Source organism: Drosophila obscura, unplaced genomic scaffold (assembly GCF_018151105.1).
Source record: "Drosophila obscura isolate BZ-5 IFL unplaced genomic scaffold, ASM1815110v1 contig_73, whole genome shotgun sequence".
Taxonomy (NCBI): Eukaryota; Metazoa; Arthropoda; class Insecta; order Diptera; family Drosophilidae; genus Drosophila; species Drosophila obscura.
In genome coordinates this window covers 4652181-4665789 of record NW_024542865.1, presented here as the reverse complement: position 1 = coordinate 4665789, position 13609 = coordinate 4652181, and the positions used below count along the sequence as shown (strand labels likewise).

General features: G+C 43.3%; 1 protein-coding gene across 3 annotated transcripts in view; it reads right to left on the bottom strand.

Annotated features, from left to right (window-relative positions):
- The window catches only part of LOC111065441 (neurogenic protein mastermind), a 98038-nt gene that overhangs the window by 62291 nt on the left and 22138 nt on the right, over window positions 1–13609 (bottom strand). Inside the window, exon 1 of one of the 3 annotated variants that reach the window (XM_022353627.2) lies at window positions 4922–5652. The exons of the other annotated variants lie outside the window; for them this stretch is intronic. Within the exon in view, the coding sequence (XP_022209319.2) occupies window positions 4922–4990 (69 nt within the window). The 5' untranslated portion in view covers window positions 4991–5652. Of the gene's footprint in view, window positions 1–4921; window positions 5653–13609 lie in introns of those variants that run through there. 3 annotated transcript variants of the gene reach the window in all.

Below are 13609 nucleotides of genomic sequence, written 5' to 3'. Positions count from 1 at the left end.
CTCTCTCTCGCACACAGACCATCACTCTCTTGCTTTGCGTGCGGCTCTGCCAACGTAGCGGAAAATGTCGGTAAACATTGCAACCGGTTTTTTTTTTCGCTTCTTCCAATTGCTCGCACAAAACACACACACACACACACAAGCTCACACTGAAGGAATGGTTGGAGCGGGCAGCCACGCACAGTGGGTCAAATTGCCATACCCAATGGATTAGCATACTTATTGGGGCAAAACAAAATGGTCGTAACAGGATTATAATTATGAAAAAATGTTTATGAAAATGTTATTAATTAAAACAATTTACAGAAACAAAAAACATGTTTTTTTTTTGCAGATTGAAACGCGTTTGCTGCTTCAGATTAACCAAGATGACTTATTTATGTACATAATGTGTAATGCCACATATTAATTTAAATAAATATATCCTAATATTCTAAAATATATCCTTGCATTAATCATTCAAGTTAATCGTTTGCTATTGGAATTACAATTTTTTGTTGTTTTTTTTTTGTTTTGTAACTACTTGACTTCCGCTCTAGTCCCACTGTGCTAGAGTGTGCCTATCGCTGGCTGTTGCCGTTTTTTCTGTTGAGAGCACAACTACCGTCCCAAAAGCTTTGCTCAGCGTGCGATTTGCACCGCATCGCATCCCCCCTCTCCCAAACTATTCACACTGCCCCTGCGCCCCACCAATGCCTCGTTTTACTAGGCTAATCATGTGTTCTGGTTTCGGATTTGTGTGAGAGGCTTCCACTGTCTGTATATCTTTGCAGTGAGTGTGAGTGTGTGTGTGTGAGTGAGTGTGTGCGCTGGTGTTCGGTGTTGCTGTTTGAGCATTCATTCAACGCTTTTCGCCTTGTGCTTTGGGGGCGCGCGCACATTGAGAGCTTTGCAATTTTGTTGTTGTCGTTGTCGGTTTTACTTTTCGTTTTGTTTCTGTTTTTTTCTTGTTGTGTGTGTGTTTTGGATACCCTTTCATGGAGAGAAACATTCTGATTTTGACTTTGCAGCGACTAGGAGAGAACACTATAAATATATGCAATAAATAATATACATATGAACATATTTTATATCTTTTAGTGCACTTCCACCTGCCACTAAAGTCTTGCAAATATTTTTTCTTACTAAAGAATATTCCTACCGAACTCAACAGACTATAGTTTCATAGTGGCTACCCTCACTTCACAATTAAATTTAATCAAGAAAGGGTATCTTAAGCGTCGACTCCCAAACAGAGAACTTTCCTTCTCGGGCTTCTTTTTTTTCTCCTATTTTGCTGTATGGGAAATATTTCACACGCTGCTTTGGCTGAGGCAAGCAAAGCACTTGACTGTTGAGTGGCGCTGGGCCCCAGCCTCTGCTTCTGCTTCTGTCTCTGTCTCTGCCTCTGCCGCTGTAGTTGGGGAAATGTTGGGGTTCGTTGCCGTCGCAGGCGTCGTAGTCGCTGTCGGTGTCGTTCGTTGGGTCGGATCGGGTGTTGTTATCAATTCAGTTGCTTGCTGGCTGCATGGCGCGACGCTTGCACGTCTGGCCGGGGTCTGGGTCTGGCCCGGGTCTGGTCGGATCGACTCGTGGTCTAGTGGCAACGGGGAAGGGGCGGGGATTGTAATCGGTTTCAGTTCATTTTCATTTAAATAGAATTAAATATGGCAAATGAGTGTAAGAGAGAGACGACGGTCAACATATGTTGTCGTCGTCGTCGTCGTCGTAGTCTCCGTGGTGAGGTTTTTGTGGTGAAGGTGAAAGAGTGCGACGACCGACGACGACGACGACGATTGGAGCCCCAGACCATGACAGAATTCCAGACTCGGGTAGGGGTAGACGTAGACCCGACCCAGTCAGTCGGTGTTTTCCGTTTCTCTCTCTTTATTATATGTATTTTTTTGTGAAACCACTTTTGCTTTGGGCAAAGAGGAATTTGTAATCTATATAATAAATAAATAATTTGATATGTACACACGAGAGGGACAAAGCGATAGAGACAGAGAGAGAGAGCGGGAGAGACCAGTGGCAGAACTGTAGAGTTATGGATGGACACGGGACTGTCTGAAGTAACAAAATCTCGTCGAAATCGAGATTCGATATTCGAGGGAAAGAACAGGCGCACAGCAACTGCCAGCAGAGCAGTCGCCAGCGAACGGCAGAAACAGCAAGCAGCAGCAGCAGAAAGGGAGAGGGAGAGCGAGCAAGCAATCACGAGTGTGAGCGAGCATGCAAGGCAAACGAGAGAGCAGCACAAGCAAAACGAATCAGAGAGGGAAAGAGAGAGAGAGCGCGCATGAAAAATGAACAAAACAGTGGCAGAACCAGGCAAACACACAACGGAATGGGAGAGCAGAGCAGGCAACATATGAAATTAGGCAAACCAAACAACAAAAAGAGCGAGGTGTGAGCGAGAGGAGTACAGAGTGGAAGCGAAATGAGCCAAAGAGAATAGAGAGATGGATGGATGGTCACTCAGCAAGAGAGCGAGCGAGAGAGAGAGAGCACCAGCTGAACAAAAAAAAAAAATCAATGAGTCGCCTGATAAGCAGCAAATCAACGGAACACGGCACCAGACCATATCCCAGCGAAGAGACCTGGCCGACCCGACCCGACCCGACCGCCGTACAACCAAACAACCACCCATTTGGGCAAAAATAGGAAACAGAATGCCGCGACAGCGTCAATCCGTTGCGTGTGCCGTCGTCTGCGCTTTGTGTGCGGTGCATCCCGTGTACCTGACGCGCGCGTGTAACCGCCAATTTAACAGGGAAACAGGCGGCACAGCAAGAGAGTCTCGTCTCGCCGTAAACGTAAAGCGTCGCGTTGCCGTTGCCGTTGCCACTCCATGAAGTGTCTCTCTCGGCAGAGAGCCGAACGACCAAAATGTATGTGGGCCACAGAGCGAGCGAGAAAGAGAGAGAGAGAGGAATGACTGAGCAGAGCGAGCAGCCTCGCAATGGAGTGCAGGGTTGTCAAGTGCTCAATTGTTTGGCATACACAGAATACGTTTAAAGAAATGCTCAAAACTGAAAAAAATGGCTTAAGAATAATAAACAAAAAAAAATATATTTTGTAATTTTTGTAGAATATTTTCTTTTAAATTTCAAAAAGAAATACCTGTGCTCAGGGTAACTGCAAAAGTAACAGCAGCAAATATTTCTCTTGGAAAACAATAACAACCGTTTCGCTAATGAATTATTCTCCACTTTTGCTGGATATGATTTGACAACCCAGAGATACAAATTCCTTGGCTCTGTTGCTCACTCGCTCACTCCCACGCACACACACACACACACACAGTAGAAACTGTTATAATTTAGTTGTCTCTCTCGCTCTCTCTCCGTCCTTCTCGAACGCTCTCTGGCTTCTGTAAGCTTTACAGTTTCCATTAGAAGTAAGCTGGCTGCTCTTCTGATAATAATAAAATAATACCCGAACCGTAATATTAAACTCTTTAAATTCTGGTGTCCACTTTGGGACTAATCCGTGTAGAGTGGCTGGCATACACCCGATATTCTCAGATATTCACCTACACGCGGTTTATGAGCAAAATTTGCACAAATTTTGTTGTATGACGCGTATGCCAAGTGCTGGGTGCCGAGAAAAGGCGAGCAGGCAAACCATCAGCGCCGGAATGCCCCCCAGGCCCCGCAGTCACACGGATAACGAGTAAATGAAATCAGCAATAGCAACAGCAACAAGCAGGACAAAAAAGAGATAAGCAAACGCAAAGAAGAGAATACAAAAAAAAAAAAAAAAACTGCAAAACCAACAAAGTTCTCTGCAAATTTGTTGGTATTAATTCCAAAGCAAATCGTGTGAGAGAGAAAGAGAGCAAGAGAGATATGTATGAAACACCGAAACGAATACAATGCGAATATATTACGAATAATTGTATAAATCATGTTAATTGGCTTGCCAAAAAAAGAAATATATTTACATATGTATGTTCATATGTATAAGGCACATTTGTCAACATTTGATGGTGCCACAAGCAGTCTCGTTTCCATTCCATAAATCATATGGCAAAAACAAATACAGTGTTCACTCGTTAGATTTATAGATAAGATCAAAATATAAATATCCCTTGTTTTATTTTAATTTTATTGTACAATTGTAAGTACATTAAGGTTAATAAAATAAAATACTGAAGCCAACGATTTTTTATTGCTCGTACATTTCAGACAATTTCCACTGTACCGTTTCCCACCTCATATTAAGCTTGTCGCCGCCGTCAAGCAAATTAGCGCCCCCCAGCGGCCAGTAAAAACAATAAACAACCGCAATACCTCACACGTTCTCGCACACACACTCTCTCGCTCGCTCGCTCGCTCGCTCGCTCGTTTGCTCTCTTTCGTTGACAACGCGCGCCCGCTCATTCACTCTGTGGTGCTAGGCAATCTTTTAAGTATGGGATGTGTTTAGAGTGGATAAGGGGGAGGTGGCGGGGGCCACTAAGTTTTTGTTAAAGTTAGCTGCGGTTGGGGCCTCCTTTAGCTCCGTGCAATTTCATACGGAATCGGTATTTAAAGAGAAGAACAAACCCCAGCAAAATATAATACTAAATGCGGCAACCCAATGTTTTCGCTGCAATGACGCTGCAGTCTACAGAAAGTAACAGGCGCCCATAATATGAAAAACCAAGCGGCTTACAAACAAACAAAAATAGTCGCTCACAAAACCAGCGAGTGTGTGGATTGACGAGCAAAATACAATGAGGCGATAGGGAGAGCGAGAGACTAGGGAGTAACAGAGCGAGAGTAAAGCTCTCTCTCTATCTCTCACTCTGGCGCGCATGTGTGGTTGCTGTTGTTGTTGTTAAGAGAGACAGAGAGATAGAGAGAGAGGCTGAATTTGTTGTTTATTGAATGTAAATTTGATTCGAGTTTTTTTTTTTTTTTTTCCTTTTCCTTTTGTGGGGATTTTTCATGCTCACCGATTTTCCGCCGACAATGCAAGTGCGATGCAAGAGGCCCAAATCGCTGGCGTTCCTTTTGGTGCGCATTTTTCACCCGAACCGACAACTGCTCTGCTGCTTCTTCTTTATTGCTGTTTCTACTGATGCTTCTTCTTCGTCATATGCTGCTCCTCTTCCCGCTTCTTCTTCCACTTCCACTTCACTTATGTTTTTGTAATCACTCACCGCACTCGCACTCGCACTCGCATAGCAACATAGCACAAGTGTTTGCGTGTGTGCGTCTGTGTGTGTGTGTGTTTTGATAGAAGAAACAGGCGGCGCTCGCTCGCCTCGCTCCCGAAAGTAGCGTTAATTTTTCATATGTTTTTACTGCTTTGTTTTTGTTTTTTACTTTTCCTTTGTTTTTTTGTTTTTGTTTTTTTTTTGCATACGATTGTGTGTGTGTTTGGGGCAGGGGGCAGGGGGAAACAAAAAGTGATGATGCCGCAAAGACGGGGGGACGGACCAGCTGCTGGCTTATGCTTCGAAATGCGCGCCGCACCAGATGAAAACCATCACTTCCGGAGGCGCTTCAAGTACTGAGGAATGTAGTAAATACATGAAAGACTGTTCGTGTGTGTTAGTGCGCTCGTCTGTCTCTGTATGTGTGCGCGCGTGTGTGTGTGTGTGTGTGTGCAGGCGCAGAGCAGCAACAGCGCTGCCTGCGTTGAGGCTGGTCGAAAAGCAGCAATAGAAAGAAGGAAAGCAGCAGCGCAAAAAAAAAAGCACACACACACACACACAGGGAGAGAGACACACACACACACAACAGACAGACGACAGAAAGAGAGGGCAAACAGAGAGACAGACAGCGAACAAACGACACAGCGCCACGCAAAATAGTTTACCAAAGACGGGGCGGGCAGGGGGAGGGGGTAGAGTGGGTAGGTGGGCAGGCGAGGACTCTAAAGAGTAACCAAAGGCGATACACGCGAGAGGGCAAAGCGACTTGTGGGTGGGTGGTGCGGTGCGGCGTAGAGGACCTAACGAGAGAGGGAAAGGACTTTGACAACCGTCTTGGACGGCGAGACTCTGACTCTGACTCTGGTCTCGTTATGTTTTAATACCCGTTCCACTTTTCGTTTCCTTTTTTCTTTTTTTTTTTACGCTGCGAAAATCAGGTTCCAATGTGTGGAAAATTCTACGTTACATAAATACATACATATCTACTTTACATGCGTATAATACACACATACACACACACATATGTATATGTATGCATGTATTTTACAGCAAGCCCTGAGCTTTCCTCTAGCCGCACTTCAGCAGACAATGGTTCCACTGAAACTGAGCAAGGATCCATAGTCCATTCAAAGTAGATAAATGGATAGATAGGAGGAACTTTAAGAACTGTCCAGAATATCGCATTGCTTCTTCGCAAAAATATGATTGATTTAAAGATAGATATCTATTTTTTCCAGGAGATTTTTCCATGAGCAATGAGCAAGAGCAATGAGCAGTTGGCACTTTAAACCAAAAACAAACAAGCAAAAAAAAAACAAATATAAATTAAGTTTTCAAGTGTGGCTCATTTTCGTTTTTGTTGTACAAAGCACTCAGCACTCTTAACGCTTTTTGCTGCTCCCTCTATACCCATCTTCTTGGCATCTTCAACTGGTTCTCTCGTCTAGACCCCAGACTCCAGACTCCAAGCAGAACCAGCTCTGACACAGTTAGGAGAGCAACAAAAACGTTGAAAAGCCAACAAATCCCAGTTGAGCCCTGTTGGGGTTGTATGTGGCATGTTGCAAGCTAAAATGTTCGATGTTGCAAGCAAACTGAGCGGCCGCTCTCAGCACATAATAAGTCTCTGGATTGGAAATCGTTTTATTTTTTTTATTCTTTTTTGGTCCATAGATTAAACGTTGCTCAATCATGATTTAATGATGAAAATTTATGGATTAAAACACTGTTATCATGTCAGATGTAAAATGGAAATTTCCTCGACTATAATTTTTTTTGTTTTAATATAAATAATAATAAAATAAAAATATATATAAAATATAAATAATTATATTAATATAATAAATATCTTTTTAAGAGTTTTTTTTTAGTGTCCAAAGTTACAAAAATAAAATTATATTTAAGATTAATTTATGTGAATTTCTTTTTTTTTTTTTGCCAAAAATGAAGAAATTTTATCAATTAAATTTTCACTCCAAATGTGACCCAACGGTTCCTAAGCAAAGTGTCCGTTTGCTTGGGGGTAATTTTGATAGCCTTCGATGGCTGCTAATCACCAGCTAAGACAATATCTTGGTGGACAATAAGGCTTCCAAGAGCTCTCTGTCTCTCTCTCTCCCGTTTCCACTTGTTGCACATGCCACAACATTCAATCATTTATCTATAGAGAGACAAAGCACACAGACACAACCACACCACAACTACTCCCTCCACTTGTACGGGGGAAAGACTTATACTAAATGCACACTCTTATACTTAAACCTTATACTTATACTTATTGTGTGTGTGTGTGTGTGTGTGTGTCGTCAAGTCAAGTCAAGTCAAGTAAAAGTAATTTTCTTTTGTTCTTCATTCTGTTGGCAATTAATATTTACCAGTAGATTTCGGAGCATCATCATGCTCTGCTCCTCTCTCTCTTTTCTCACTCGTACTCGTTCGCTCTCTCTCTCTTTTTGTTGAATGCCTTAAAGCATTTGCTAAGCAGTCCAGCAATCCTTGAGGGCTTGACTTGGCCTTGCTTCTGGGGCTTCTCTGGGTCTCCCAAGTTTGAGGTTGCTTTTCGTTTACCCTTGCCGCGAGAGGAGAGATGAGACGAGTGAGAGGAGGGGCTGGGCTGGCTGGACACAACAACCGAATACTACGAGCAACGGAATCAAACTTTAAGTGGCATATTTTGGCCATTGGGAAACGCGGCTGCTGGGCTTGCTGGGGCTGCTGGGCTTGCTGGATGGGGTGCACGACTAGAAAGAGATGCTATGAGTATGTGTGGTGTGCCAGAAAGAGATGGGCACACACACGCCCCCAGAGAAACAGAGACAAAGTCAGAGAGAAAGAGAGACACAGAGACACAGAGAGAGGGAGAGAGAGGGAGCGAGAGAGAGGCTGCATGGAGTCGGTCGCTGGCTGAGTTATGGACAAAATAGAATCAGCACAAAATTGTTGGCTCGTGACAACGAGCGTCGACGACGAGGACGAGGACGACGAGGCGACCTCACAGCGACCCCGAAAGCCACCGACGAGGACCGTTGGACGTGGACGAAGCGCAGCCAACGAATTGGTGCGATGCACTGCGGGTGGTGGGGGGGTGGCAGTCCGGTACGATACGTTCTTCTGCCTCTACATTTTTCGGCTTGATGTACATTTAATAAACGCAGGACACAACACACTCACACGCACACACACACTGGAGGAATATTGGAAAGAGCCTACAGGATGTGTGGCACGTTGATGGGGTGTTGATGCAGCAGCCACAGCTGACAATGCAATCCCAGCCAGCCAGCCAGCCAGCAAGAGGGAAAGAGAAATAAGTAGAGAAAAGAGGTAGCAACCAGAAAGAGGGGCCCCGCAGAGAAAGCGAGCGAGCGAGGGAGAGAGATAGTGAAGTGGAGTGCCCTGTCCTGCGTGATATGCAAATGAAGAAAAATTAATAAGAAAAAAAAAACAGGAAGGCAGGGTGCTAATGAAGTGTGGAAACGTGTGAAAGATGATTAAAGGCAAGCTGGCAGAGAACTTAGCACAAAGCACAGATAGACACACACACAATTATACCATAGAAATCACAAGTGCTGGGCCCCTGATCAGAACTCCTTGCCAAACAAATGATAGCTAAAAAGGGCACTTGGCTCCTGGTGCAAGTCCCCCATTGGCTTTGTCGGTAGAAATGGAATTACGGAATTACTGAAATAGGCCCAAAGAAACAATAGACAGCACACAGCAACGGGAGGAGGTGCACCAGTGCCGGAGCCGATAAGTAGGCTATGGAAATTTTCAATTATCGTTGCACACACAAAAGAGAAGCTTAGAGAGCATAGGAAGAATGGAGTGTTGAGAGTTGAGAGGAGAGATACGGGCAGAGAGAGAGAGAGCTATGAATGTGTGTGTGTGTGTGTTGATGGAAGGAAGGAGACCCTTTAACGAGACACTGCACTTAATGCAACTGGAAAATCAAATAAAGAATAAAAAATGCATAGGGAAAATACAAGCGAATGAAAAATACTTTGAGCAGCTGCTGAGCTCTATCGATCCACAGATCTATGATCTTTGATTGAAAACTTCTATTCAAATGGAGTAAAATTCTCTTAGCTATAAGTTTCGATAAATGTTAGATATTGGCATATTGTATAGCATATTGCTATTCCATGTATGCATCTAATAAAACTCTGCAACAATTGCTTTGGTTATTTGGTCGACTACGTGCCGACGCGTCATGCGGCGGTGGCCCTCGGCTTTGGCTTTGGATTGCGGTCGCACACTCACATGCATCCATTTTGTATTATTTGTATTACCCCTCACCTAGGCACTAACAGCATTCAACAACAATTATTTACGCGTAGTAGAAACACTTTCAACTCGCCATAATAAATCATAAATCGATTATCACGTTTATTATTTAAATACCGCCTCGAACTGCCACTTATCTAAATCTAATATATATGTACATATATGTACTGTACATCATGTATTTGCCATCAATCATTAAAGTTGTCATCTTCAAAGTCATGCAAACAATATCTGGAATCTTTAAACTTGAATCTTGAACTGTTATGCAATCGACTGCCCCTTGGCCCATACATACATATATGTATGTATGTATCTGTAGCCTATGTACCAGACGATTGCATCTTTACCTCCTTCTCTACCTCTTTCTGTGTGGCATCGGGTAATAGCTCACGTAAACATGGGGGTATGCCCATCACATACATAATCACTCAATACCCGGCCATCACTCACTTGCAGTTGCACTGAGAGTTAGGTAAGTTCTCCCATCCTCTGTATTCCGCCTAAATCCTTCCTTCCTTCCTTCAGGTGCTCTCTTCCCCCCTCTTCCGCACCGAAAATCAAGTTAAATCTCTCCATTGTTTTCCAGTCAAGGATTTTGGGAGTGTGAGTCAAAAGTCCTGCGCTGAGTTGGAATGAGTGTGCGACTGAGATCCTTTCGGGCAGCAGAAGGCAGCAGTAGGGGGTTGGTTTAATGGCCTTTCCATAGGAGCACCCAAAAGTGCCACAGTGCACAGTGCCGGCTAATAAGTGAAGTATCCATAATTGTTTGATGGCCGTCATCCTTCCTCACACAGAGAGACAGAGACGGAGAGAGAGAGACAGAGACAGAGTCAGAGTGGGTGAGAGAACACAGAAGAGAGTGCACTTTGCAGTGTGCGATGGGGTGGGGTGGGGTGGGGTGGTGGTGTGTATGGTGTTTAGGTAGGCGTGGCACGTGTCCTAACATTTTGCTAACCAAAAATCATAATTCAGAGCCCCACACACACACACACACGAAGAAGACGAAGGCAGAAGGATTGTTGTGGCAACCCGAAATGGAACATTTTGGAATTGGACAATGTTCTCCTATACACACACACACACACACACACACACACGCAGACACACACATGTGTTTGTGTGTGTGTGGATTGGGATGCGTGACTTGCATAAGTGCAGGATGCGCGCGCGCTGCACTCACACACACACACACACACACACAGAGCCACAGTCACAGCCACACAGGAACCCAGTGGGAACCTCAAGGAGCTCTCCTGCCTTTGCAGCCCTCGCGCGTCCACAAAGAGGGGCCCCCTCAATCAGGGGCGCGCGCTGGCTGGGGCCTGCTGCCCCCTTTCGTAAATCGTGGAAAATATTCGGCAGTCAGGCAGGGCAGGGCAGGCAGCCGCCAAACCATTAACACGATGTGGGGCGGCGGCCATGACGACAACGACGACGAAAGAGCGAGAGAGAGAGTGAGAAATGCTTCGGTACTAATTTTTTTTTTTCTTTTTTCTTTTTTTTTTTTAATAACGAAGTCTCTCTAGGGGGGTGGGGGGAGAGTTCCGACTACCATTGACTATATATATATACCATATTGATATATGGTATATGGGAAATATTTCCATATATATATATATGCACGTACATATGTATGTATATTCCACATGCATGAAAAAAAAAAAAAAATTGCCACAGACTGGGTTTCTGTTTCTACTTCCGCTGGTTCTTGGGCTCCTTGGGGGTCTTATGAAAAGAGGGTGAACGGATTTTGGCAGCTAACCGAAAAATGCAATAGAAGAGAGACAGAAAGACAGTGAGAGAGAGCGATAGAGAGACAGATAGTTATATGGGGAAGGAGTGAACTAGAAAACTTGCAAGAAAATTATAGAAACTGAAAGTCAATTTTGAAGACCTCAAAGATTAAAGATTGTGGCAAGAAAAGAAAACGAACGCTGCAACGCTGCAGATGGGAAACCAAAATTTTAAAGTTGTTTACAAAGCAAATATCAAATTGCAATAAATAAAAGGTCTCGAAAAATGACAACAAAATGCAAATAAAATCCAATGAAATTTCCCATTTAAATGTGTGTGTTTTTTGTTGCGGCATCAAAAAATAGTTTAGCACTTCCATTTGCTGATAATTTCTTGAATTATTCTGTGTAAGTAAATATTTCTGACATTTAATTCATTCAATTTAATTGCCATACAATTTGGGCATTTATTTTAATTGAATGCCAATTTACGTTTGGAAAGCCAACACGGAAATTATTAAACATAATACGATAATACCGAACAGAACCGAACCCATAGATTGATGGAAGGTGTTCAACTGGAAAAGGTTAATTGTAAGCCTGAGAATTTGAGCTGCACATGAAATTGCGGCTTGGGTTGGCGTTGGGGTTGGGGTTTGTGTTTGTGCAAATAGCTTTCAAGTATTGTATTTCTCATTGTTATCATTATTTACTTGCCGGCCCAAAAAGGGCAAAAATTTAATAGTATTTGAGGGCAGGGAATTCCTGCTGTAGAATCTCTTGTTTATTTAGCTTATGCTTTTTTTTTTATTAATTTAAGAGACACCACTTTCACATGCTCTTATTATTTATTATTTATCCTATTCCCAATTTGACTTAATTTCTTGTCCCTACTTTAATCAAGTTTTTTCCCAAATATCTTGTCAATTAGGGGTATGTTGGAATGAGCTTAAGATTTATGTATGTAAACTTCTAAAAACGAAGCTAGACTTTGGCATGGGTTGCTGCATGGTGGTTGTGCTGCCACAAATCAAAGTGTAACGCGGGGTTGCTTCAGCGCGAAGCCTTAATCATCATCATCTGCATATGCATCCGCATTTCCAGAGAGAGAGAGAGAGAGAGAGAGAGAGAGAGAGAGAGAGAAAGAGAGAGAGAGAGAGAGAGCGAAGAATGGTATGTGGTTTATAAGAGGGAATGAAGGCGAGTAGTGTGTGTGTGTGTGAGCAATTTTGGGCAATGGACACGACAACCATTGTTAGCCCTGTGTTGGTGTAGCATTACAAGTTGTTGTAGTTGTTGTGGAAACTTCTATTGGTGTAGTTTTGGTTGTTATTGCCTGGTTTAGTATTGTTTAATGCTGAAGCATTTTTTTTGTCTTTAGCTGTTGTTGAAGTTTTAGTTGTTGCTGTTGGTGAAGCATTTTTCAGCTGTTATTGGACCTGTTTTATTGTAGCTGTGCTGGTGATATTGTTGAAGCTGTCATTGGTGTTTGTTGATGTCCATAGCTGTTGTATTTTTTGTTCCTAGTAGTTGTTGTTGTTGTTGGTGTAGTATTTTCGCCTTTAATTTTTGTTGTTGTGCTAGTTTTTGGTTTTTTTTTTTTTTTTTTTTGGTGTAGTGCGTTGTTTGCTTTATGTGTATGTACATATATCCGTTAGCAATGTAAGTATATGTACATATCTGTTGTTTGTTGCTGCAGTTGCAAGCAGCAGCATTTTCGGCAGCCACTGCGTAAGCCACCCCTTTCCTGGAAAATGGGGGGGGGGGAAACTAAACTAAACTACAGCAACAAAACATTTTGCTAAATACACACTGGAAATGGCAGCACCAGGAGCTAGAGCTACCCCTCTCACTCGCGCTCCCGCTGTGGCTGCCATCTCTGCTGCTGCTGTTGCTGCTGCATGTTGCACATTGGAAAACCTAAGCCCCGGACGCCACATCACACAATCGCCAACAGGCGAACAGGAATTGTAGGAGGTGTGGCAGCAGAGGGTCAAGGGAAAATGCATTCGCAGCGTTTTTTTTTTTTTTTTCTTCTTGTTCTCTTGCGCCGCTTTTCCGCTCAGTTTTTCTCGCCCATTTTCCCGGGGCCTCCAGCCTCAGTAGCAGAGCCCGGTAAAGCCAAACGAAATGACAACAGCAATAACAACTGCGATTGGGCGAAATTTTCGCGAATTTTTGTTCACAGAACAGGGAAACGAAAAGCAGTCGAGGGATACAGATACAAAAAAAGAAGGAGATAGATTTGAAAGAAAGGGCTAACCAAAAGGGAAACCAATAGGGTAACCGAAAAATTGTTCCGAAAGGCAATAGAAAAATAAATAAAGCTGCGAGGAAATACAAGCAAATGGAACACAAAAGTCAATACTGGTAGATAGCCATGGAGTGTCGAAAAAGTAAAGGAAAAGCGTTGCAAAGAGCATCAAAGATACAAACAAAACAAAAAACACCAAGTAAAGTAAAGTAAAGA